Source organism: Bombina bombina, chromosome 1, assembly GCF_027579735.1.
Source record: "Bombina bombina isolate aBomBom1 chromosome 1, aBomBom1.pri, whole genome shotgun sequence".
Lineage (NCBI taxonomy): Eukaryota > Metazoa > Chordata > Amphibia > Anura > Bombinatoridae > Bombina > Bombina bombina.
This window is the reverse complement of record NC_069499.1, coordinates 389,992,284-390,020,210: the sequence shown is the minus strand read 5'-3', so window position 1 is coordinate 390,020,210 and position 27,927 is coordinate 389,992,284. Positions and strand designations below refer to the sequence as shown.

Below are 27,927 nucleotides of genomic sequence, written 5' to 3'. Positions count from 1 at the left end.
ATTTCTCTTGTAGTGTATCCAGTCCACGGCCCGCCCTGTCACTTTAAGGCAGGTAATTTTTCCATTAAACTACAGTCACCACTGCACCCTATGGTTTTCCTTTCTCTGCATGTTTTCGGTCGAATGACTGGTAATGGCAGTTAGGGGAGGAGCTATATAGCAGCTCTGCTGGGTGAATCCTCTTGCACTTCCTGTTGGGGAGGAGTTAATATCCCATAAGTAATGGATGATCCGTGGACTGGATACACTACAAGAGAAATAAATTTATCAGGTAAGCATAAATTATGTTTTTTAGTCTATTAAAATAACACGAGTTTAAACCATAGTATACACTCTTTTATTCACACACACTATCGATTTATCACATAGTAATTAATTATTTTTAAGTAAAAACTATTTCATTTTAGCACAAACACTTTTAGCACTTTTTTACGGAAAGATATCCTATCACCTAATTTAGTTTTTTCTGTTTTTCCCCCACCTTTTATGTGTGTTACATAGGTACATAATGACACTGATACATCAGAAAAACTAAACACATTAATGCAAGAGAGGTACTCTGTTCTAAAGAGTTTACAGGTGACTTTAGAGCCTTTGAGGTTTGTTTGTTTTTTGTTTTTAAACGTTTTCTTCTAACTGTAAAATTGCTTAAAGGAATAGTCTAGTCAAAATTTAAATTTTCATGATTCAGATAGAGCATGCAATTTTAAGCAACTTTCTAATTTACTCCTATTATCAATTTTTCTTCATTCTCTTGGTATTTTTATTTGAAAAGGCAATAATGAAAGCTTAGGAGCTGGCCCATTTTTGGTTAAGAACCTGGGTAGTGCTTGCTGATAGGTGGCTACATTTAGACACCAATAAGCAAGCACTATCCAGGTGCTGAACCGAAAATTGGCTGGTTCCTAAGCTTACATTCTTGCCTTTTCAAATAAAGATACAGAGAGAATGAAGACAAATTGATAATAGGAGTAAATTAGAAAGTTGCTTAAAATTACATGCTCTACCTGAATCATGAAATTTTGACTAGACTTTCCCTTTAATTTTTAAACTTTTAACAGTTAAAGCGGCTACTTAATTTTACACACTGTTCAAATTGTGAAAGGTGTATTAGCCACTTTCATGTCTTAATATTAGCAGTCTGTAATCTACATTTGAAATTTGTATTTCATATAACATTTTATATTCACTTGCTTTTTTTTCCAGGTGACCGCACATGTAGCTGTCCAGTACTATTTATATTAGATGAGTTTGATCTTTTTGCCCATCACAAGAACCAGACTCTGCTATATAATCTATTTGATATTGCACAGTCAGCACAGACTCCTGTTGCGGTAATAGGACTAACATGTCGACTAGTAAGTAGTTTGTTGTGTTTTTTCTTTTGTCTCAAAGAAGACTTTGGTTAGATGATTCTGTATGATATATATTTGTTATATGTGTGTTATAGCAAAGATTGACCAATTTCTATGAAGCTTAGACACAAGTTATCTTTTAAAAGTATACACACACTCACCAGGGCCCTGATATCACTGTGCCTCCTACGAGTCTTAAAAATGTTACATTACTTCTAGAGCTGCTTTAGCCTAAAGGACGTCTACAGACATTTACTTTTTCACTTTTTTAGGACAGTACAAGTTTCTTTTTAAGTTTACAACTACTCCTAGGTGATGTGCAACCCAGGAATAATAGGAGTCATCATTTGAATTGGTTATATTTAATCAGGTGATTTGGGACTATGTTTTACATGATATAGTGCCAAGCTTGTTATTTACGCTTAGCCCTAGATTGATAGGAGGTTTTTAAATTGATGTGCACTATTATCTGTTTGCACAATTATTAGCAGATCACTTGCTATTGCTGATTATATGTACTGTATAGATAAATGTGTAAGGCTTTGTCCTGTCATTGATATATAGTCCTCAGCGTTTGGACTCTTGCCAATATGAAAGTTATGAATTTATCAGGTAAGTTCTTACATAAATTATGTTTTCTTTCATGTAATTGGCAAGAGTCCATGAGCTAGTGACGTATGGGATATCAAATACCCAAGATGTGGAACTCCACGCAAGAGTCACTAGAGAGGGAGGGATAAAAAATAAACAGCCAAATGCTGAAAAAAATAATCCACAACCCAAATATAAGTTATTCTTACGAAGAAAAGAACAACTTAAAATAGCAGCAGAAGAATAAAACTGAAACAGCTGCCTGAAGAACTTTTCTACCAAAAACTGCTTCAGAAGAAACAAATACATCAAAACGGTAGAATTTAGTAAATGTATGCAAAGAGGACCAAGTCGCTGCTTTGCAAATCTGATCAACTGAAGCTTCATTCTTAAAAGACTGATCTAGTTGATTGAGCTGTAATTCTCTGAGGCGGGGCTTGACCCAACTCCAAATAAGCTTGATGAATCAAAAGCTTTAACCAAGATGCCAAGGAAATAGCAGAGGCCTTCTGACCTTTCCTAGGACCAGAAAATATAACAAATAGACTAGAAGTCTTCCTGAAATCTTTAGTAGCTTCAACATAGTATTTCAAAGCTCTTACCACATCCAAAGAATGTAAGGTCTTTCCAAATGATTCTTAGGATTAGGACACAAGGAAGGGACAACAATTTCTCTACTAATGTTAGAATTCACAACCTTAGGTAAAAATTCAAATGAAGTCCGCAAAACCGCCTTATCCTGATGAAAATCAGAAAAGGAGATTCACAAGAAAGAGCAGATAGCTCAGACACTCTTCTAGCAGAAGAGATGGCCAAAAGGAACAACACTTTCCAAGAAAGTAGTTTAATGTACAAAGAATGCAAAGTCTCAAACGGAGGAGCCTGTAACGCCTTCAAAACCAAATTAAGACTCCAAGGAGGAGAAATTTAATGACGGGCTTAATACGAACTAAAGCCTGTACAAAACAGTGAATATCAGGAAGTTTAGCAATCTTTCTGTGAAATAAAACTGAAAGAGCAGAGATTTGTCCCTTCAAGGAACTTGCAGACAAACCCCTATCCAAACCATCCTGGAGAAACTGTAAAATTCTAGGAATTCTAAAAGAATGCCTAGAGAATTTATGAGAACAACACTATGAAATGTAAATCTTCCAAACTCGATAATAAATCTTCCTAGAGACAGATTTACTAGCTTGTAACATAGTATTAATTACTGAGTCAGAGAAACCTCTATGACTTAATACTAAGCGTTCAATTTCCATACCTTCAAATTTTAATGATTTGAGATCCTGATGGAAAAACGGACCTTGAGACAGTAGGTCCGGCCTTAACGGAAGTGGCCAAGGCTGGCAACTGGACATCCGAACAAGATCCGCATACCAAAACCTGTGGGGCCAAGCTGGAGCCACCAGCAACACAAACAATTGTTCCATGATGATCTTGGAGATCACTCTCGGAAGAACTAGAGGCGGGAAGATATAAGCAGGTTGATAACACCAAGGAAGTGTCAGCGCATCCACTGCTTCCGCCTGAGAATCCCTGGACCTGGACAGGTATCTGGGAAGTTTCTTGTTTAGATGAGAGGCCATGAGATCTATCTCTGGAAGACCCCACATCTGAACAATCTGAGAAAACACATCCGGATGGAGAGACCACTCCCCTGGATGTAAAGTCTGACGGCTGAGATAATCCGCCTCCCAATTGTCTACACCTGGGATATGAACCGCAGAAATTAGACAAGAGCTGGATTCCGCCCAAACAAGTATCCGAGATACTTCTTTCATAGCTATGGGACTGTGTGTCCCACCCTGATGATTGACATATGCCACCATTGTGATATTGTCTGTCTCTTCAACAGAGGCCAAAACTGAAGAGCTCTGAGAATTGCACGGAGTTCTAAAATATTGATTGGTAATCTCACCTCTTGAGATTTCCAAACTCCTTGTGCTGTCAGAGATCCCCAGACAGCTCCCCAACCTGAAAGCCTCGCATCTGTTGTGATCACAGTCCAGGTTGGCCGAACAAAAGATGCCCCTTGAACTAAACGCTGGTGATTTAGCCACCACGTCAGAGAGTGTCGAACATTGGGATTTAAGGATATTAATTGAATTGTGGGTGTGGTGAGGGGTGTATTTATAGGCATTTTGAGGTTTGGGAAACTTTGCCCCTCCTGGTAGGATTGCATATCCCATACGTCACTAGCTCATGGACTCTTGCCAATTACATGAAAGAAATGTGTTCTGCTGCTTAAAAATTGGACAAACAGTTGTGTTAATGTAACGTTTTAGTCTGAAGTTTTATATTTGTAACACTCAGTATGTGGATTGAATTTTAAATACAGGAAAAAATTAGTCGATTAATCGAAAAATAATCAGCTGATTAATTGATTATGAAAATAATCGTTAGTGGCTGCCTTAAAATTCACTTCAGTTTGGGAAAAATGCTTGTTGAGCCACAGGCCTTTTAAAATAAGAATTTCGGGTCGTGTCAGGGCAGCAGCCATGTTCGGCAGCAAAATTGAGAGCGGAGAAAAGCAAAGCCTGTAAAATCGCCAATTTACAGCTAACTACAGCAAGTTATGCCGATAAAAGCTGCTTAGAACAATTCTTTAGCACTTGCTGAATCACACAATCTATTTCTCCAACATAGGTGTGTCCGGTCCACGGCGTCATCCTTACTTGTGGGATATTCTCTTCCCCAACAGGAAATGGCAAAGAGCCCAGCAAAGCTGGTCACATGATCCCTCCTAGGCTCCGCCTACCCCAGTCATTCTCTTTGCCGTTGTACAGGCAACATCTCCACGGAGATGGCTTAGAGTTTTTTAGTGTTTAACTGTAGTTTTTATTATTCAATCAAGAGTTTGTTATTTTGAAATAGTGCTGGTATGTACTATTTACTCAGAAACAGAAAAGAGATGAAGATTTCTGTTTGTATGAGGAAAATGATTTTAGCAACCGTCACTAAAATCCATGGCTGTTCCACACAGGACTGTTGAGAGCAATTAACTTCAGTTGGGGGAACAGTGAGCAGTCTCTTGCTGCTTGAGGTATGACACATTCTAACAAGACGATGTAATGCTGGAAGCTGTCATTTTCCCTATGGGATCCGGTAAGCCATGTTTATTAAGATCGTAAATAAGGGCTTCACAAGGGCTTATTAAGACTGTAGACTCTTTCTGGGCTAAATCGATTCATTATTAACACATATTTAGCCTTGTGGAATCATTTATTCTGGGTATTTCGATATAATAATATCGGCAGGCACTGTTTTAGACACCTTATTCTTTAGGGGCTTTCCCAAATCATAGGCAGAGCCTCATTTTCGCGCCGGTGTTGCGCACTTGTTTTTGAGAGGCATGACATGCAGTCGCATGTGAGAGGAGCTCTGATACTTAGAAAAGACTTTCTGAAGGCGTCATTTGGTATCGTATTCCCCTTTGGGCTTGGTTGGGTCTCAGCAAAGCAGATACCAGGGACTGTAAAGGGGTTAAAGTTAAAAACGGCTCCGGTTCCGTTATTTTAAGGGTTAAAGCTTCCAAATTTGGTGTGCAATACTTTTAAGGCTTTAAGACACTGTGGTGAAAATTTGGTGAATTTTGAACAATTCCTTCATGTTTTTTCGCAATTGCAGTAATAAAGTGTGTTCAGTTTAAAATTTAAAGTGACAGTAACGGTTTTATTTTAAAACGTTTTTTGTACTTTGTTATCAAGTTTATGCCTGTTTAACATGTCTGAACTACCAGATAGACTGTGTTCTGAATGTGGGGAAGCCAGAATTCCCATTCATTTAAATAAATGTGATTTATGTGACAATGACAATGATGCCCAAGATGATTCCTCAAGTGAGGGGAGTAAGCATGGTACTGCATCATTCCCTCCTTCGTCTACACGAGTCTTGCCCACTCAGGAGGCCCCTAGTACATCTAGCGCGCCAATACTCCTTACTATGCAACAATTAACGGCTGTAATGGATAATTCTGTCAAAAACATTTTAGCCAAAATGAACACTTATCAGCGTAAGCGCGACTGCTCTGTTTTAGATACTGAAGAGCATGACGACGCTGATAATAATGGTTCTGAAGGGCCCCTAACCCAGTCTGATGGGGCCAGGGAGGTTTTGTCTGAGGGAGAAATTACTGATTCAGGGAACATTTCTCAACAAGCTGAACCTGATGTGATTACGTTTAAATTTAAGTTGGAACATCTCCGCATTCTGCTTAAGGAGGTATTATCCACTCTGGATGATTGTGACAAGTTGGTCATCCCAGAGAAACTATGTAAAATGGACAAGTTCCTAGAGGTCCCGGGGCTCCCAGAAGCTTTTCCTATACCCAAGCGGGTGGCGGACATTGTTAATAAAGAATGGGAAAGGCCCGGTATTCCTTTCGTCCCTCCCCCCATATTTAAAAAATTGTTTCCTATGGTCGACCCCAGAAAGGACTTATGGCAGACAGTCCCCAAGGTCGAGGGAGCGGTTTCCACTTTAAATAAACGCACCACTATACCCATAGAGGATAGTTGTGCTTTCAAAGATCCTATGGATAAAAAATTAGAAGGTTTACTTAAAAAGATGTTTGTTCAGCAGGGTTACCTTCTACAACCAATTTCATGCATTGTCCCTGTAGCTACAGCCGCATGTTTCTGGTTCGATGAGCTGATAAAGGCGGTCGATAGTGATTCTCCTCCTTATGAGGAGATTATGGACAGAATCAATGCTCTCAAATTGGCTAATTCTTTCACCCTAGACGCCACTTTGCAATTGGCTAGGTTAGCGGCTAAGAATTCTGGGTTTGCTATTGTGGCGCGCAGAGCGCTTTGGTTGAAATCTTGGTCAGCTGATGCGTCTTCCAAGAACAAGCTACTTAACATTCCTTTCAAGGGGAAAACGCTGTTTGGCCCTGACTTGAAAGAGATTATCTCTGATATCACTGGGGGTAAGGGCCACGCCCTTCCTCAGGATCGGCCTTTCAAGGCAAAAAATAAACCTAATTTTCGTCCCTTTCGTAGAAATGGACCAGCCCAAAGTGCTACGTCCTCTAAGCAAGAGGGTAATACTTCTCAAGCCAAGCCAGCTTGGAGACCAATGCAAGGCTGGAACAAGGGAAAGCAGGCCAAGAAACCTGCCACTGCTACCAAGACAGCATGAAATGTTGGCCCCCGATCCGGGACCGGATCTGGTGGGGGGCAGACTCTCCCTCTTCGCTCAGGCCTGGGCAAGAGATGTTCTGGATCCTTGGGCGCTAGAAATAGTCTCCCAAGGTTATCTTCTGGAATTCAAGGGGCTTCCCCCAAGGGGGAGGTTCCACAGGTCTCAGTTGTCTTCAGACCACATAAAAAGACAGGCATTCTTACATTGTGTAGAAGACCTGTTAAAAATGGGAGTGATTCATCCTGTTCCATTAAGAGAACAAGGGATGGGGTTCTACTCCAATCTGTTCATAGTTCCCAAAAAAGAGGGAACGTTCAGACCAATCTTAGATCTCAAGATCTTAAACAAGTTTCTCAAGGTTCCATCGTTCAAGATGGAAACCATTCGAACTATTCTTCCTTCCATCCAGGAAGGTCAATTCATGACCACAGTGGATTTAAAGGATGCGTATCTACATATTCCTATCCACAAGGAACATCATCGGTTCCTAAGGTTCGCATTCCTGGACAAGCATTACCAGTTCGTGGCGCTTCCTTTCGGATTAGCCACTGCTCCAAGGATTTTCACAAAGGTACTAGGGTCCCTTCTAGCTGTGCTAAGACCAAGGGGCATTGCTGTAGTACCTTACTTGGACGACATTCTGATTCAAGCGTCGTCCCTTCCTCAAGCAAAGGCTCACACGGACATTGTCCTGGCCTTTCTCAGATCTCACGGATGGAAAGTGAACGTGGAAAAGAGTTCTCTATCTCCGTCAACAAGGGTTCCCTTCTTGGGAACAATAATAGACTCCTTAGAAATGAGGATTTTTCTGACAGAGGCCAGAAAAACAAAACTTCTAGACTCTTGTCGGATACTTCATTCCGTTCCTCTTCCTTCCATAGCGCAGTGCATGGAAGTGATCGGTTTGATGGTAGCGGCAATGGACATAGTTCCTTTTGCGCGCATTCATCTAAGACCATTACAACTGTGCATGCTCAGTCAGTGGAAGGGGACTATACAGACTTGTCTCCGAAGATACAAGTAAATCAGAGGACCAGAGACTCACTCCGTTGGTGGCTGTCCCTGGACAACCTGTCACAAGGGATGACATTCCGCAGACCGGAGTGGGTCATCGTCACGACCGACGCCAGTCTGATGGGCTGGGGCGCGGTCTGGGGATCCCTGAAAGCTCAGGGTCTTTGGTCTCGGGAAGAATCTCTTCTACCGATAAATATTCTGGAACTGAGAGCGATATTCAATGCTCTCAAGGCTTGGCCTCAGCTAGCGAGGGCCAAGTTCATACGGTTTCAATCAGACAACATGACAACTGTTGCGTACATCAACCATCAGGGGGGAACAAGGAGTTCCCTAGCGATGGAAGAAGTGACCAAAATCATTCTATGGGCGGAGTCTCACTCCTGCCACCTGTCTGCTATCCACATCCCAGGAGTGGAAAATTGGGAAGCGGATTTTCTGAGTCGTCAGACATTGCATCCGGGGGAGTGGGAACTCCATCCGGAAATCTTTGCCCAAGTCACTCAGCTGTGGGGCATTCCAGACATGGATCTGATGGCCTCTCGTCAGAACTTCAAAGTTCCTTGCTACGGGTCCAGATCCAGGGATCCCAAGGCGGCTCTAGTGGATGCACTAGTAGCACCTTGGACCTTCAAACTAGCTTATGTGTTCCCGCCGTTTCCTCTCATCCCCAGGCTGGTAGCCAGGATCAATCAGGAGAGGGCGTCGGTGATCTTGATAGCTCCTGCGTGGCCACGCAGGACTTGGTATGCAGATCTGGTGAATATGTCATCGGCTCCACCTTGGAAGCTACCTTTGAGACGAGACCTTCTTGTTCAGGGTCCGTTCGAACATCCGAATCTGGTTTCACTCCAGCTGACTGCTTGGAGATTGAACGCTTGATCTTATCGAAGCGAGGGTTCTCAGATTCTGTTATCGATACTCTTGTTCAGGCCAGAAAGCCTGTAACTAGAAAGATTTACCACAAAATTTGGAAAAAATATATCTGTTGGTGTGAATCTAAAGGATTCCCTTGGGACAAGGTTAAGATTCCTAAGATTCTATCCTTCCTTCAAGAAGGATTGGAAAAAGGATTATCTGCTAGTTCCCTGAAGGGACAGATTTCTGCCTTGTCTGTGTTACTTCACAAAAAGCTGGCAGCTGTGCCAGATGTTCAAGCCTTTGTTCAGGCTCTGGTTAGAATTAAGCCTGTTTACAAACCTTTGACTCCTCCTTGGAGTCTCAACTTAGTTCTTTCAGTTCTTCAGGGGGTTCCGTTTGAACCCTTACATTCCGTTGATATTAAGTTATTATCTTGGAAAGTTTTGTTTTTAGTTGCAATTTCTTCTGCTAGAAGAGTTTCAGAATTATCTGCTCTGCAGTGTTCTCCTCCTTATCTGGTGTTCCATGCAGATAAGGTGGTTTTACGTACTAAACCTGGTTTTCTTCCAAAAGTTGTTTCTAACAAAAACATTAACCAGGAGATTATCGTACCTTCTCTGTGTCCGAAACCAGTTTCAAAGAAGGAACGTTTGTTGCACAATTTGGATGTTGTTCGCGCTCTAAAATTCTATTTAGATGCTACAAAGGATTTTAGACAAACATCTTCCTTGTTTGTTGTTTATTCCGGTAAAAGGAGAGGTCAAAAAGCAACTTCTACCTCTCTCTCTTTTTGGATTAAAAGCATCATCAGATTGGCTTACGAGACTGCCGGACGGCAGCCTCCCGAAAGAATCACGGCTCATTCCACTAGGGCTGTGGCTTCCACATGGGCCTTCAAGAACGAGGCTTCTGTTGATCAGATATGTAGGGCAGCGACTTGGTCTTCACTGCACACTTTTACCAAATTTTACAAGTTTGATACTTTTGCTTCTTCTGAGGCTATTTTCTCCAACATAGGTGTGTCCGGTCCACGGCGTCATCCTTACTTGTGGGATATTCTCTTCCCCAACAGGAAATGGCAAAGAGCCCAGCAAAGCTGGTCACATGATCCCTCCTAGGCTCCGCCTACCCCAGTCATTCTCTTTGCCGTTGTACAGGCAACATCTCCACGGAGATGGCTTAGAGTTTTTTAGTGTTTAACTGTAGTTTTTATTATTCAATCAAGAGTTTGTTATTTTAAAATAGTGCTGGTATGTACTATTTACTCAGAAACAGAAAAGAGATGAAGATTTCTGTTTGTATGAGGAAAATGATTTTAGCACCGTAACTAAAATCCATGGCTGTTCCACACAGGACTGTTGAGAGCAATTAACTTCAGTTGGGGGAACAGTGTGCAGTCTCTTACTGCTTGAGGTATGACACATTCTAACAAGACGATGTAATGCTGGAAGCTGTCATTTTCCCTATGGGATCCGGTAAGCCATGTTTATTAAGATAGTAAATAAGGGCTTCACAAGGGCTTATTAAGACTGTAGACTTTTTCTGGGCTAAATCGATTCATTATTAACACATATTTAGCCTTGAGGAATCATTTAATCTGGGTATTTTGATAAGATTATATCGGCAGGCACTGTTTTAGACACCTTATTCTTTAGGGACTTTCCCTAATCATTGTCAGAGCCTCATTTTCGCGCCGGTATGGCGCACTTGTTTTTGAGAACAGCATGGCATGCAGCTGCATGTGTGTGGAGCTCTGATACATAGAAAAGTCTTTCTGAAGGCATCATTTGGTATCGTATTCCCCTTTGGGCTTGGTTGGGTCTCAGCAAAGCAGATTCCAGGGACTGTAAAGGGGTTAAATATAAAAACGGCTCCGGTTCCGTTATTTTAAGGGTTAAAGCTTCAAAATTTGGTGTGCAATACTTTTAAGGCTTTAAGATACTGTGGTGAAATTTTGGTGAATTTTGAACAATTCCTTCATACTTTTTCGCAATTGCAGTAATAAAGTGTGTTTAGTTTAAAATTTAAAGTGACAGTAACGGTTTTATTTTAAAACGTTTTTTGTGCTTTGTTATCAAGTTTATGCCTGTTTAACATGTCTGAACTACCAGATAGATTGTGTTCTGACTGTGGGGAAACCAAGGTTCCTTCTCGTTTAACTATATGTATTTTATGTCATAAAAAATTTAGTAAAAATGATGCCCAAGATGATTCCTCAAGTGAGGGGAGTAAGCATGGTACTGCATCATCCCCTCCTTCGTCTACACCAGTCTTGCCCATACAGGAGGCCCCTAGTACATCTAGTGCGCCAATACTCCTTACTATGCAACATTTAACGGCTGTAATGGATAATTCTATCAAAAACATTTTAGCCAATATGCCCACTTATCAGCGAAAGCGCGACTGCTCTGTTTTAGAAAATTCTGTAGAGCATGAGAACGCTGATGATATGGTTTCTGAAGGGCCCCTACACCAGTCTGAGGGGGCCAGGGAGGTTTTGTCTGAGGGAGAAATTTCAGATTCAGGAAAAATTTCTCAACAAGCTGAACCTGATGTGATTACTTTTAAATTTAAGTTGGAACATCTCCGCGCTCTGCTTAAAGGAGGTGTTATCCAATTTGGATGATTGTGATTATCTGGTCATTCCAGAACCACTATGTAAAATGGAAAAGTTCTTAGAGGCCCCGGGGCCCCCCGAAGCTTTTCCTATATCCAAGCGGGTGGCGTACATTGTTAATAAAGAATGGGACAGGCCCGGTATACCTTTAGTACCTCCCCCCATATTTAAAAAATTGTTTTCCTATAGTCGACCCCAGAAAGGACTTATGGCAGACAGTCCCCAAGGTCGAGGGGGCGGTTTCTACTCTACACAAGCGCGCCACTATACCCATAGAAGATAGTTGTGCTTTTCAAGATCCTATGGATAAAAAATTAGAAGGTTTGCTAAAAAAGATGTTCGTTCAGCAAGGTTACCTTCTACAACCAATTGCATGCATTGTCCCTGTCACTACAGCCGCGTGTTTCTGGTTTGATGAGCTAGAAAAGGCGATTATTAGTAATTCTTCTTCTTATGAGGAGATTATGGACAGAATTCGTGCTCTTAAATTGGCTAATTCTTTCACCCTAGACGCCACCTTGCAATTGGCTAGGTTAGCGGCGAAAAATTCTGGGTTTGCTATTGTGGCGCAGAGCGCTTTGGTTAAAATCTTGGTCAGCGGATGCGTCTTCCATGAACAAATTGCTTGACATTCCTTTCAAGGGGAAAACACTGTTTGGCCCTGACTTGAAAGAGATTATCTCTGATATCACTGGGGGCAAGGGCCACGCCCTTCCTCAGGATAGGTCTTTTCAAGACCAAAAATAAACCTAAGTTTCGTCCCTTTCGCAGAAACGGACTAGCCCCAAGGGCTACGTCCTCTAAGCAGGAAGGTAATACTTCTCAAGCCAATCCAGCCTGGAGACCTATGCAAGGCTGGAACAAAGGAAAGCAGGCCAGGAAACCTGCCACTGCTACCAAGACAGCATGAAATGCGGGCCCCCGATCCGGGACCGGATCTGGTGGGGGGCAGACTCTCTCTCTTCGCTCAGGCTTGGGCAAGAGATGTTCTGGATCCTTGGGCGCTAGAAATAGTCTCCCAAGATTATTCTCTGGAGTTCAAGGGGCTTCCTCCAAGGGGGAGGTTCCACAGGTCTCAGTTGTCTTCAGACCACATAAAAAGACAGGCATTCTTACATTGTGTAGAAGACCTGCTAAAAACGGGAGTGATTCATCCTGTTCCATTAGGAGAACAAGGGATGGGGTTCTACTCCAATCTGTTCATAGTTCCCAAAAAAGAGGGAACGTTCAGACCAATCTTAGATCTCAAGATCTTGAACAAGTTTCTCAAGGTTCCATCGTTCAAGATGGAAACCATTCGAACAATTCCTTCCTTCCAGGACGGTCAATTCATGACCACGGTGGATTTAAAGGATGCGTATCTACATATTCCTATCCACAAGGAACATCATCGGTTCCTAAGGTTTGCATTCCTGGACAAGCATTTCCAGTTCGTGGCGTTTTCTTTCGGATTAGCCACTGCTCCTAGGATTTTCTCATAGGTACTAGGGTCCCTTCTGGCGGTGCTAAGACCAAGGGGCATTGCTGTAGTACCTTACTTGGACGACATTCTGATTCGAGCGTCGTCCCTTCTTCAAGCAAAGGCTCACACGGACATTGTCCTGGCCTTTCTCAGATCTCACGGATGGTAAGTGAACGTGGAAAAGAGTTCTCTATCTCCGTCAACAAGGGTTCCCTTCTTGGGAACTATAATAGACTCCTTAGAAATGAGGATTTTTCTGACAGAAGCCAGAAAAACAAAACTTCTAGACTCTTGTCGGATACTTCATTCCGTTCCTCTTCCTTCCATAGCGCAGTGCATGGAAGTGATAGGTTTGATGGTAGCGGCAATGGACATAGTTCCTTTTGTGCGCATTCATCTAAGACCATTACAACTGTTCATGCTCAGTCAGTGGAATGGGGACTATTCAGACTTGTCTCCGAAGATACAAGTAAATCAGAAGACCAGAGACTCACTCCGTTGGTGGCTGTCCCTGGACAACCTGTCACAAGGGATGACCTTCCGCAGACCAGAGTGGGTCATTGTCACGACCGACGCCAGTCTGATGGGCTGGGGCGCGGTCTGGGGATCCCTGAAAGCTCAGGGTCTTTGGTCTCGGGTAGAATCTCTTCTACCGATAAATATTCTGGAACTGAGAGCGATATTCAATGCTCTCAAAGCTTGGCCTCAGCTAGCGAGGGCCAAGTTCATACGGTTTCGATCAAGACGACATGACAACTGTTGCGTACATCAACCATCAGGGGGGAACAAGGAGTTCCCTAGCGATGGAAGAAGTGACCAAAATCATTCTATGGGCGGAGTCTCACTCCTGCCACCTGTCTGCTATCCACATCCCAAGAGTGGAAAGTTGGGAAGCGGTTTTTCTGAGTCGTCAGACATTGCATCCGGGGGAGTGGGAACTCCATCCGGAAATCTTTGCCCAAGTCACTCAACCGTGGGGCATTCCAGACGTGGATCTGATGGCCTCTCGTCAGAACTTCAGAGTTCCTTACTACGGGTCCAGATCCAGGGATCCCAAGGCGGCTCTAGTGGATGCACTAGTAGCACCTTGGACCTTCGAACTAGCTTATGTGTTCCCGCCGTTTCCTCTCATCCCCAGGCTGGTAGCCAGGATCAAAGGAGAGGGCGTCGGTGATCTTGATAGCTCCTGCGTGGCCACGCAGGACTTGGTATGCAGATCTGGTGAATATGTCATCGGCTCCACCATGGAAGCTACCTTTGAGACGAGACCTTCTTGTTCTAGGTCCGTTCGACCCACTCCAGCTGACTGCTTGGAGATTGAACGCTTGATCTTATCAAAGCGAGGGTTCTCAGATTCTGGTATTGATACTCTTGTTCAGGCCTGAAAGCCTGTAACCAGAAAAATTTACCACATATTTTGGGAAAAATATATCTGTTGGTGTGAATCTACAGGATTCCCTTGGGACAAGGTTAAGATTCCTAAGAGTCTATCCTTCCTTCGAGAAGGATTGGAAAAAGGATTATCTGCAAGTTCCTTGATGGGACAGATTTCTGCCTTGTCTGTGTTACTTCACAAAAAGCTGGCAGCTGTGCCAGATGTTCTAGCCTTTGTTCAGGCTCTGGTTAGAATCAAGCCTGTTTACAAACCTTTGACTCCTCCTTGGAGTCTCAACCTAGTTCTTTCAGTTCTTCAGGGGGTTCCGTTTGAACCCTTACATTCCGTTGATATTAAGTTATTATCTTGGAAAGTTTTGTTTTTGGTTGCAATTTCTTCTGCTAGAAGAGTTTCAGAATTATCTGCTCTGCAGTGTTCTTCTCCTTATCTGGGGTTCCATGCAGATAAGGTGGTTTTGCGTACTAAACCTGGTTTTCTTCCAAAAGTTGTTTCTAACAAAAACATTAACCAGGAGATAGTTGTGCCTTCTTTGTGTCCTAATCCAGTTTCAAAGATGGAACGTTTGTTGCACAACTTGGATGTAGTTCGTGCTCTCAAATTTTACTTAGCAGCTACTAAGGATTTCAGACAAACTTCGTCTTTGTTTGTTGTTTATTCTGGTAAACGGAGAGGTTAAAAAGCAAATTCTACCTCTCTCTCCTTCTGGATTAAAAGCATTATCCGATTGGCTTATGAGACTGCCGGACGGCAGCCTCCTGAAAGAATCACAGCTCACTCCACTAGGGCTGTGGCTTCCACATGGGCCTTCAAGAACGAGGCTTCTGTTGATCAGATATGTTAGGCAGCGACTTGGTCTTCACTGCACACTTTTACTAAATTTTACAAATTTGATACTTTTGCTTCTTCTGAGGCTATTTTTGGGAGAAAGGTTTTGCAAGCCGTGGTGCCTTCCATTTAGGTGACCTGATTTGCTCCCTCCCTTCATCCGTGTCCTAAAGCTTTGGTATTGGTTCCCACAAGTAAGGATGACGCCGTGGACCGGACACACCTATGTTGGAGAAAACAGAATTTATGTTTACCTGATAAATTACTTTCTCCAACGGTGTGTCCGGTCCACGGCCCGCCCTGGTTTTTTTAATCAGGTCTGATAATTTATTTTCTTTAACTACAGTCACCACGGTAACATATGGTTTCTCCTATGCAAATATTCCTCCTTAACGTCGGTCGAATGACTGGGGTAGGCGGAGCCTAGGAGGGATCATGTGACCAGCTTTGCTGGGCTCTTTGCCATTTCCTGTTGGGGAAGAGAATATCCCACAAGTAAGGATGACGCCGTGGACCGGACACACCGTTGGAGAAAGTAATTTATCAGGTAAACATAAATTCTGTTTTTGGGAGAAAGGTTTTGCAAGCCGTGGTGCCTTCCATTTAGGTGACCTGATTTGCTCCCTCCCTTCATCCGTGTCCTAAAGCTTTGGTATTGGTTCCCACAAGTAAGGATGACGCCGTGGACCGGACACACCTATGTTGGAGAAAACAGAATTTATGTTTACCTGATAAATTACTTTCTCCAACGGTGTGTCCGGTCCACGGCCCGCCCTGGTTTTTTTAATCAGGTCTGATAATTTATTTTCTTTAACTGCAGTCACCACGGTACCATATGGTTTCTCCTATGCAAATATTCCTCCTTAACGTCGGTCGAATGACTGGGGTAGGCGGAGCCTAGGAGGGATCATGTGACCAGCTTTGCTGGGCTCTTTGCCATTTCCTGTTGGGGAAGAGAATATCCCACAAGTAAGGATGACGCCGTGGACCGGACACACCGTTGGAGAAAGTAATTTATCAGGTAAACATAAATTCTGTTTTTTTATAAGGAAACTTCTCGCTACACAATCCGGACCGTTGAGACTTTCAGCAGCACACAAGTGCGTAGGCCTTCAACATCCCCCCCTGTGCCGAGAGGTTTCAGCACAATACTTGTGCAATTTACTAATTGAAGCCTTTCATCTACCTAATTGAACATGGAGGAGGAACTCAATAAGAGAATACTAACTTTACTCGCCGACTTTGAACATAGAATGGACAGAGGTTTTGAACAGCTCAAGCTATTGGCGGGACCTCAGTACAATGAAGAAAATGGTGGCATGATCAGTGTGATAGAGAGGTCAGATCTCTGCAAGCGATCCTATGACAAGCCTATAGAAACATTGAACCCTACCATTGCAGAAACGGCTCTTCAGAACCTGTGATGATCATCGCTAGCAAACAGAGTGACTTCTGGACTGATGCGGCCGATCTCCTGGGAGGTGTTTAGGGGCTGAGCTACAACCTGAATATGGGTTCACAAGCTTCTTTGAAGTGGAGGGAAGCAGGTCTTTTCAGGTCCTGTTCTGACTGTGTGGACATATGGTCATCTAAGATGGACATCCTTCTAAATAGTCTATATTCCTTCTTTTCTGTGCAGGGTCAGAAGCTCATTCGACATTGTGCTATAATTAAGTCTAGAGTGGGCTAGGTTGAAACATTGACTTTGGCAGAAGCTGTCCCACTCTGCGATCTATTTTATTATTTATTTTTTCGCCCAATGATTTCCCTACAGACTCGGTCATACAGGACATTTAAGGGTTCATATACCACCTATTACATGGTTTGCTTACACAGCACTTTATGAAGATATTGTACATGGTATTGAAGCTGTGTGTAGTGTTATTTACGAGCTTACTTTCTAGGATTGTTACATGTTTGTGTGTTTTATATTCCAACATACTAAAAGTGGATTAATGTTGCTGAACTATTTGCAAGTAAGAGAAGTTTACTATATTGCTATTTGTTAAATGGTGTTATACAAAGCTTAAATGCTGTTTTTTATGGCAGTGCCCTTACTAGAACTGCTCTTTAGCGTTTGAATAATTTATCCAGACTTAGTATATTGGTACAGACTTCAGTTGCTCTTACCTGTTTGGAAAGATTTATAGATCCCCGTTACACATACATATTTCCTCCTCCATGTTTAGACCCATTTTTTATTTCTTTTTTATTGTATACTGCTTCAACATTTGTATTATAAGTATAAGCTACAATAATAAATCCTTCACGATTTGTTAGAACTACATTTTCACTCTCCTATATGACAAACTATAGCAGTGCTTTCCAAACTGTGTGTTGTGACACATTACTGTGTCGGCAGCAGTGTGTAGGTGTGTCCCTGCTTCAGCACAAATTTTTTTTATACTTTTTTTTGGTTTCCAACTTTCTACCTGCTTGCTATGCATATCACATGGTTGACTCATGATTGATACCTAGTGGGTCACAGTTCATCTTAACCTATTGGCGCAGCTCAGTGGGAACTGAAACTATTCCCATTGGAGGCTTTGGCGGCACATTGGCTCCTGACTGCACGTGTAGTCTTCTCAATCGGCTTGTGAATGCATGAGTAGTCAGTGAATGGAATAGCAGTGTGTTTGCAGCATGGGCAGTAGTCAGTGCAACTCGCATAGCTCTAAGGACAGCATCTTAAATGCTGAGCTGAAGTCAGAAGTCAGTGTTTTTTTTTGGGGGGGGGGGGGTTACAGCTAGCTCCCAGTAGTGCATTGCTGCTCCTGCTCTTGATATATGGATAGGAAGTGGAAGCTTAAAAATACTTGATGATGAAGTGCGAGTGTCTTTACCTAATATTACACCAAATATTCAGAAACTGTGTTCATCCCATTAACCTCATACATCCTTTTAAAATAGTAAGTAGTTATTGGTGATATTAAAGTTTTTTTTTAATTCTTGCACATACATACTGTTACTTGTAAATACATTACGTTATTATATAATTTATGTATGTGTCCGTATCTCTTAAATCAAGTTAGTTTAACCTCCTGTTTGCTAGTACGACTGAATTACTGTGTCACGAAATGATGTAGGTTTAAAAAGTGTGTCGCCAACATGAAAAGTTTGGAAAGCTCTGAACTATAGGATTATTGTTTCCATATACCTTGTTGCTGCCCATAAATGCTATCAGATACTAAAGCACTAATATATAATATGTCATACCTGCCTCTATAAGAATTGTTTCTTAATTATACCACATATACCTTAGTCCCTTTAATAGTCTCTATATAATTCGTATTTGTGGTGGTGTTTCGTGCGTGGTTTAACAATATTTGCTACTTCTCTTAAAATGTGCACATTATATTATAATATTTTTCATATTTTGTGATTCTTGATAAGTTCTTTTTATCAGCACAAACAAGGTTCTAGGGTTATATAATGTTATATAATGTATTTTCGTATATCAGTCCCGCTAAGTTCCTATATTACTATATCAATATAAAGTCTTCTATTTACTTATACCAATGAATATATATGCTATTGCCAAATTGAACTTTTTGTTTTATGTAAGCGAGAAAAGTAATAAAATATTAGTTGCTCTGTAATATTAATATATGTACTACTATGGCCCATGAGTGGCCATGTCAACCGCTAATCTTCCTTTCTGGACATTAAAATATTGATTAGGTCCAAAAGTGACCCGCTTAGAGGCAGGGAGATCATTTGCTAGAGGAAATATGAGGTTTCAATATATCTAACTAGTTCTTTTTTTTTTCTTTTTTCTGTTACTATGTTTGAAAACTATATTGCATGATGTATTTACAAAAACCTCAATAAAAGAAATATGATTTAAAAAATAAATACGAATTTCAAAAGGTTTAGTTGCTGCTCTTGCCCCCCCCCCCCCCCACATATAGAGTGTATGTATATATAATTTTAGCACAGTGTCTCTGTAAGTAGACATCTTTTTAACCTCTTAAGGACATATGACGGAATTTTTCCGTCATAAAACAATTGAGCAAACTGAAAGCTGTGTCCTTAAAGGGTTAATCTTGCAATAGGATTTGTGTTTAATTTATACACATATGGTTGTTTACAAATTAGTTTGTGTCTTGTCTTAGAATGTATACATTTTATTTCATAACATAATCAGTTCTGTAGTAGATTTAAAAAGAGCATATCAAAAGTATTTTGGTGTAATTCATTATAATTTCCCATGTAATAATTAAAATGTATAGTAATGTATACACATAAATACTAAAGTGATGGGTTAACTCTCCCCTTTTTATAATCTGTTCCGGAGTGTTAGATATTTTAGAAAAGTCAATTTTTCTGTGAGCTAACCGTTTCAATTGTTGTCCAATCAGCGTTCTCCCCATATGGCACTTTTGTTGTAGCTATAGCACTGATTGAGGAACAATTCAAACCGTTCGCTCACAGAAATATTTTGAAGTGGGCAGCGTAGCGCAGGGTATTTGATTTTCATATATATATTAAAAAGCACGTTATAGCGCATCTTCATTACAACTGATGAACGAAACTCCATCTAAAATATCAATAACATTCCGGATATGATTTTTAAAGGGGAGAATTTACCATCACTTAAAGTTTTGCCTCACCTGTGGAACACTGTACGCTCACTAATGAAGACTTCTATAAAAGTTACTGTGTAGGAAACCCATATCCCCCACAAAAACATCTTTCCTGATACCCTGTTGCTTTTTTTCTTTTTCTATATTTTTTCTTTGTTTTTCACACATGCCTTCTTTAAATAAATCATGACGCAGTATAATAGGTCATGTGTTGCTGTTCATCTGAGTTTGTATTTACCTAATTTTAAGACCTGCTAAGGACCAGATGATTTTTATTATGTCCTGATACTTAAAACCATAGAATTCAAAGAGGGTGTACTTTCTTTTGCACACAACTGTATGTATGTATGTATATGTGTGTGTGTGTGTGTATATATATATATATATATATATATATATATATATATATATATATATATATATATATATATATATATATATATATATATATATATATATATAGTGTGTGTGTGTGTGTGTATATACATATAAAATGTTTGAGCAATAAGATACTAAAATTTGAGACCAAAATTCTGCCAATGCCAAAACTACTCAAGTATCATTGCTTACCATAGTCAAAGTAATTCTACCATATTCCTGTATGGTGCACACTCTAATTAAACAAAAAAGGACAAAAAAATAGTGTTGTGGTTCTTACACTGAATGCTTATCAAGAGCAATATTGCGTAATTTATCAGTCAAATAAAAATCGAATTCTCAGGGTTTGTTTTTTTGGTTTTCTCTTGTAAAGGTGTATCCAGTCCACGGGTTCATCCATTATTTGTGGGATATTCTCCTTCCCAACAGGAAGCTGCAAGAGGACACCCCCAGCAGAGCTGTCTATATAGCTCCTCCCCTAACTGCCACCCCCAGTCATTCTCTTGCAGCTCTCAACAAGAAAGGAAGTATAGAGAGATGTGGTGACTTAGTGTAGTTTTTACCTTCAATCAAAAGTTTGTTATTTTTAAACGGTACCGGCGTTGTACTGTTTTACTCTCAGGCAGATATTGGAAGAAGAATTCTGCCTGGAGGTTTTGATAATCTTAGCGGTTTGTAACTAAGGTCCATTGCTGTTCTCACACATAACTGAAGAGTATGGAAAGAAAACTTCAGTTGGGGGGACGGTCTGCAGATTGCCTGTTTTGAGGTATGTTCAGTATATTTTTTTCTAGAGAGATGATAAGGTCTAGAAAATGCTGACAGTGCCTGGTATATTTAAGGTAAGCCTGATACAGTGATTTAACAACAACTGGGATCATGCTTGCAAAAAGGGATAATATTCATATTAATTCTTATATTACTTAGTGTAAAAACGTTTGCATGATTTATAAAAATAAAAACGTTTTTTCTCTGAGGGTGATAAATCTTTATTTGGGGCCTAGTTTCCACATGGCTTGTTAGATTACTCCTAGGAGTAGTTTTTTAAAGCCCTCTCACTTTGAGTGCATGGTGGGAGGGGCCTATTTTCGTTTTCAGTCTGAGACATCCAGCTTCCCTGAAGGAGTCCCCTGGCTTATAGGACCTCTATAGAGGGTTTTGTTCCTGCAAAAATCGTTTTTAAGGGCAGGTAGGAGCCACAGCAGAGCTGTGGCAGTGTGTTTGACTGTTAACAGGTTTAATGTTTTTCTAATTCGTTTTTGGGCCTGAGAGGTTAATCATCCATTTGCAAGTGGGTGCAATGCTGTTTTAGTCCTGTATACACTCTGTATAAATGTCGTAGAGTTTACTACTTTTTTTCACTGTTTTGCAGTTTATGTGGTAGTTTTTTTCTCTTAAAGGCACAGTACCGTTTTTTATTATTGCTTTTTTCACATTTATTAAAGTGTTTTCCAAGCTTGCTGGTCTCATTACTAGTCTGTTAAACATGTCTGACATAGAGGAAACTCCTTGTTCATTATGTTTAGAAGCCATTGTGGAACCCTGTCTTAGAATGTGTACCAAATGCTCTGACCTTTCTATAAGTTTTAAAGATTTATCACCTGAGGTTTCTGAGACTGACAAAAGGGAGGTTATGCCATCTAGCTCTCCCCACGTGTCAGAACCTATAACTCCCGCTCAAGTCACGCCAAGTACATCTAGCGCGTCCAATGCGTTTACTTTACAAGACATGGCAGGCAGTTATGAATCATACCCTCACAGAGGTATTGTTCCAACTGCCAGGGTTACAAGGAAAGCGAGACAGCTCTGGGGCTAGAACAAATACAGAGCTTTCTGACGCTTTAGTAGCTATGTCTGATGTACCCTCACAATGTACAGAAGCCGAAGCAGGAGAGCTTCTATCTGTGGGTGACATTTCTGATTCAGGGAAGGCGTTACTTCAGTCTGACTCTGAAATGACAGCATTTAAATTTAAGCTTGAACACCTCTGCGTGTTGCTCAGGGAGGTTTTAGCGACTCTGGATGACTGTGACACCATTGTAGTCCCAGAGAAATTGTGTAAAATGGACAAATACTTTGCAGTGCCTGTTTACACTGATGTTTTTCCAATCCCTAAGAGGTTTTCAGAAATTATTACGAAGGAATGGGATAGACCAGGTGTGCAGTTCTCTCCCCCTCCTACTTTTAAGAAAATGTTTCCTATAGATGCCGCTACACGGGACTTGTGGCAGACGGTCCCTAAAGTGGAGGGAGCAGTCTCTACCCTAGCTAAGCGTACAACTATTCCTGTCGAGGACCGTTGTGCTTTCCTAGATCCTATGGATAAGAAATTAGAGGGTTTCCTTAAGAGAATCTTTCTACAATAAGGTTTTATTCTCCAGCCTCTTGCATGCATTGCCCCAGTCACTGCTGCAGCGGCTTTCTGGTTCGAGTCTCTGGAGGAGGCTTTACAGGTAGAGACCCCGTTGGATGATATCCTTGACAGGCTTAAAACTCTTAAGTTAGCCAATTCATTTATTTCTGACGCCGTTTTTCATATAACCAAGCTAACGGCTAAAAATTCAGGTTTTGCCATTCAGGCACGTAGGGCGCTGTGGCTTAAATCCTGGTCAGCTGATGTCACTTCAAAGTCTAAACTTCTCAAGATCCCCTTCAAAGGGCAGACCCTATTTGGGTCTGGACTGAAGGAGATAATTTCTGATATTACTGGAGGAAAAGGCCACGCCCTTCCCCAGGATAGGTCCAACAAGTTAAGGACCAAACAGACTAATTTTCGTTCCTTTGAAACTTCAAGAGTGGCGCAGCTTCATCTTCCTCTTCTACAAAACAAGAGGGAAATTTTGCCCAGTCCAAGCCAGTCTGGAGACCTAACCAGGCTTGGAACAAGGGGAAACAGGCCAAAAAGCCTGCTGCTGCCTCTAAGACAGCATGAAGGAATAGCCCCCGATCCGGGACCGGATCTAGTGGGGGGCAGACTTTCTCTCTTCGCCCAGGCTTGGGCAAGAGACGTCCAGGATCCCTGGGCTCTGGAGATTGTTTCCCAGGGATATCTTCTGGATTTCAAAGCTTCATCTCCAAAGGGGAGATTTCATCTCTCACAATTATCTGCAAACCAGATAAAGAGAGAGGCATTCTTACATTGCGTTCAAGACCTACTAGTTATGGGAGTGATCCACCCAGTTCCAAAGGAGGAACAGGGACAGGGCTTCTATTCAAATCTGTTTATAGTTCCCAAGAAAGAGGGAACTTTCAGACCAATCTTGGATCTCAAGATCCTAAACAAATTTCTCAGGGTCCCATCCTTCAAGATGGAGACTATTCGAACCATCCTACCTATGATCCAGGAGGGTCAATATATGACTACCGTGGATTTAAAGGATGCTTATCTACATATTCCGATACACAGGGATCATCATCAGTTTCTCAGGTTCTCCTTCCTAGACAGGCATTACCAGTTTGTGGCTCTTCCCTTGGGGTTAGCCATGGCACCAAGAATCTTTACGAAGGTTCTAGGGTCCCTTCTGGCGGTTCTAAGACCGCAGGGTATAGCAGTAGCCCCTTACCTAGATGACATCCTGATACAGGCGTCAACTTTTCAAATCGCCAGGTCCCATACGGACATTGTTCTGGCATTCCTAAGGTCTCACGGGTGGAAGGTGAATGAAGGAAAGAGTTCTCTCTCACCTCTCACAAGACTTTCCTTCCTAGGAACTCTGATAGATTCAGTAGAAATGAAGAATTATCTGACAGAGGTCAGGTTGTCAAAACTTCTAACTTCCTGCCGTGCTCTTTATTCCATTTCTCGTCCGTCAGTGGCTCAGTGTATGGAGGTAATCGGATTAATGGTAGCGGCAATGGACATAGTTCCGTTTACCCGCCTACATCTCAGACCACTGCAACTTTGACATGCTCAATCAGTGGAATGGGGATTACACAGATTTGTCCCCTCTACTAAATATGGATCAAGAGACCAGGGATTCTCTTCTCTGGTGGCTATCTCGGGTCCATCTGTCCAAGGGAATGAGTTTCCGCCGGCCAGAATGAACTATAGTAACGACAGAAGCCAGCCTTCTGGGCTGGGGTGCAGTCTGGAACTCCCTGAAGGCTCAGGGTTCGTGGACTCAGGAGGAGGCCCTCCTTCTGATAAACATTCTGGAACTAAGAGCGATATTCAATGCTCTTCAGGCTTGGCCTCAGTTAGCTGCAGTCAGGTTCATCAGATTTCAGTCGGACAACATCACGACTGTAGCCTATATCAACCATCAGGGGGGAACAAGGAGCCCCCTGGCAATGTTGGAGGTTTCAAAGATAATTCTATGGGCAGAGGTTCACTCTTGCCATATCTCAGCTATCCATATCCCAGGAGTAGAGAACTGGGAGGCGGATTTTCTAAGTCGGCAGACTTTTCATCCGGGGGAGTGGGAGCTCCATCCGGAGGTATTTGCCCAGTTGATCCAACTTTGGGGCAAACCAGAACTGGATCTCATGGCGTCTCGTCAGAACGCCAAGCTTCCTTGTTACGGGTCCAGGGATCCCAAGGCAGCGCTGATAGATGCTCTAGCAGCGCCCTGGTCCTTCAGCCTGGCTTATGTGTTTCCACAGTTTCCTCTGCTCCCTCGTCTGATTGCCAAGATTAAGCAGGAGAGAGCTTCGGTGATCTTGATAGCCCCTGCGTGGCCACGCAGGACTTGGTATGCAGATCTGGTGGACATGTCATCCTTTCCACCATGGACTCTGCCGCTAAGGCAGGACCTTATACTTCAAGGTCCCTTCAAACATCCAAATCTAATTTCTCTACGTCTGACTTATTGGAGATTGTACGCTTGATTCTATCAAAGCGTGGTTTTTCCGAATCGGTCATTGATACCTTAGTTCAGGCTCGAAAACCTGTCACCAGGAAAATCTATCATAAGATATGGTGTAAATATCCTCATTGGTGTGAATCCAAGGGTTACTCATGGAGTAAGGTCAGGATTCCTAGGATATTATCTTTTCTCCAAGAAGGATTGGAGAAGGGTTTGTCAGCTAGTTCCTTAAAGGGACAGATTTCTGCTCTGTCTATTCTTTTGCACAAACGTCTGGCTGAGGTTCCAGACGTTCAGGCGTTTTGTCAGGCTTTAGTTAGGATCAAGCCTGTGTTTAAACCTGTTGCTCCGCCATGGAGTTTAAATTAATTATTAAAGTTCTTCAAGGGGTTCCGTTTGAACCTTTGCATTCCATAGATATTAGCTTTTATCTTGGAAAGTTCTGTTTTTAGTAGCTATCTCCTCGGCTCGAAGAGTTTCGGAGTTATCTGCTTTACAATGTGATTCCCCTTATCTGATTTTTCCATGCAGGTAAGGTAGTGTTACGTACCAAACCTGGGTTTCTTCCTAAGGTGGTATCTAATAAGAATATCAATCAGGAGATTGTTGTTCCTTCACTATGTCCTAATCCTTCAAAGAAGGAACGTCTATTACACAATCTTGATGTGGTTCGTGCTTTAAAGCTTTATTTACAAGCTACGAAGGATTTTCGTCAAACATCTGCTTTGTTTGTTGTCTACTCTGGACAGAGGAGAGGCCAAAAGGCTTCGGCAACTTCTCTTTCTTTTTGGCTAAGAAGTATAATACGCTTAGCTTATGAGACTGCTGGCCAGCAGCCTCCTGAAAGAATTACAGCTCATTCTACTAGAGCAGTAGCTTCCACATGGGCTTTTAAACATGAGGCCTCTGTTGAACAGATTTGTAAGGCGGCGACTTGGTCTTCACTTCATACCTTTTCTAAATTCTATAAATTTGATACTTTTTGCTTCTTCGGAGGCTATTTTTGGGAGAAAGGTCTTACAGGCAGTGGTGCCTTCGGTTTAAGTTCCTGCCTTGTCCCTCCCTTCATCCATGTCCTAAAGCTTTGGTATTGGTATCCCACAAGTAATGGATGAACCCGTGGACTGGATACACCTTTACAAGAGAAAACAAAATTTATGCTTACCTGATAAATTTATTTCTCTTGTGGTGTATCCAGTCCACGGCCTGCCCTGTCATTTTAAGGCAGGTGTTTTTTATTTTTAAACTACAGTCACCACTGCACCCTATAGGTTCTCCTTTTTTTCTTGCTTGTCTTCGGTCGAATGACTGGGGGTGACAGGGGAGGAGCTATATAGACAGCTCTGCTGGGGGTGTCCTCTTGCAGCTTCCTGTTGGGAAGGAGAATATCCCACAAGTAATGGATGATCCCGTGGACTGGATACACCACAAGAGAAATAAATTTATCAGGTAAGCATACATTTTGGGTTTTTTTTTACCTCTTAGCTGATTTCTATACCTAAGTTAATGTTTTCTCTGGACAAAATGTTTGTTTAGTTTGTGACTTGCTTTATGCCTCAAATCAATCCAGCTGCCTATCTTTGGGAAACTTGACCTCTTTAATTCTTTTAGCAAAGTGGTCAAGATAGAGAATCATTATTTTCTCAAGAAAGAAAAAAATTCAAGACAATAACAAGGACAGGAAGCCCTTTCATAGTGGACAAACATGCATAATCTGTAGCTATGAAATATCTTGTTAGAACCTTAACGCCCCTCTACCAATGCCTGCACACTGCATTGGGCTGCAACAATGGAAAACGGTGTTCCACGGAAAATCTTGCCAGCTAGCTGACATATTAAAGGGATATAAAATGTTAACATTTTTATTTCAGCATTCCCCAGGTCAATATAAATATGGTGAAGTAGAACCATATAAAGGTCCACACTACTTGCCATGCATTTTTTTATTTTTACCTAGCTTCTGGGTTCTTTCAGGTTCAGACCCCTTCCTCATTTTTTCTCTAAACAGTTTATGTGCAAGCTGACTCAAAAAGAAAGGTGAGGTGGATACATAGGGACTTATATTCCCACACTTGTATCTGGGAGGAATTTCTACTTAATTCAAATGTTAGTAGCCATCTACAAACCAGTACAAATATAGTACAAATATAGTTCTTTACTTCATAATTATTGTATTGTAATCTGTTTTTGCATGTAAATACTAAATATTAATTGCAAACAATTTTTTTTGTATTTTTCATTCCTGAAGGATGTTATGGAACTCTTGGAAAAGAGAGTAAAGTCTCGATTCTCCCACAGACAGATTCATCTGCTAAACTCTTTTAAATTTACGGAGTTCCTAAAAATATTTCAAGATCAGCTTTCTCTGCCACCTGATTTTCCAGACTTGGATTTTGCTGAAAAGTGGAATAATAATATTGAGGTAATGTGTTAATCAAACCTTACTCCTTTCATAGATCAAACAAATTTAATTTAGCTGAAAAAATTACCCCTCACATTTGCCGTTATATTCAGGTACTGGTGGGGTTGTATGCTGTGTGCCTATGACAATGATTATGCTTAGACTGAAGGCAGTGCATATCCCATATATTGAGGAGCACTTACCAGAATAAACTGTGTGCATCTCCAACATCTGGGCAGCACATCCCCTTACACAACTCGCTTCAAAGGAAACTAGTTTACACTCAGAAAGAAGAAAATGCTTTTAAGCGTACATTGGAGAATTTAGTTACATCTGTAACTAGCTAAGAGATAACCCAAAAAGGCCCCTTTAGAGCACTCGATTTTTTGGGTTTCTTGCTGATCACTAACACTACTAACAAACTGTACTTGAAAGCGCTCAAGCTAGTATTCATAACATACAGTATCCCACAAAAGTTGGTACACCCC

The 27,927-nt window shown here is 41.6% G+C and overlaps 1 protein-coding gene across 4 annotated transcripts in view; it reads left to right on the top strand.

Annotated features, from left to right (window-relative positions):
• The window catches only part of ORC4 (origin recognition complex subunit 4), a 348,821-nt gene that overhangs the window by 189,873 nt on the left and 131,021 nt on the right, over positions 1-27,927 (top strand). For all 4 annotated transcript variants that reach the window (XM_053698281.1, XM_053698278.1, XM_053698279.1 and 1 more), the window contains 2 exons: positions 1,207-1,358; positions 27,287-27,460. In XM_053698281.1, the coding sequence (XP_053554256.1) occupies positions 1,207-1,358; positions 27,287-27,460 (326 nt within the window). The remainder of the gene's footprint in view (positions 1-1,206; positions 1,359-27,286; positions 27,461-27,927) is intronic.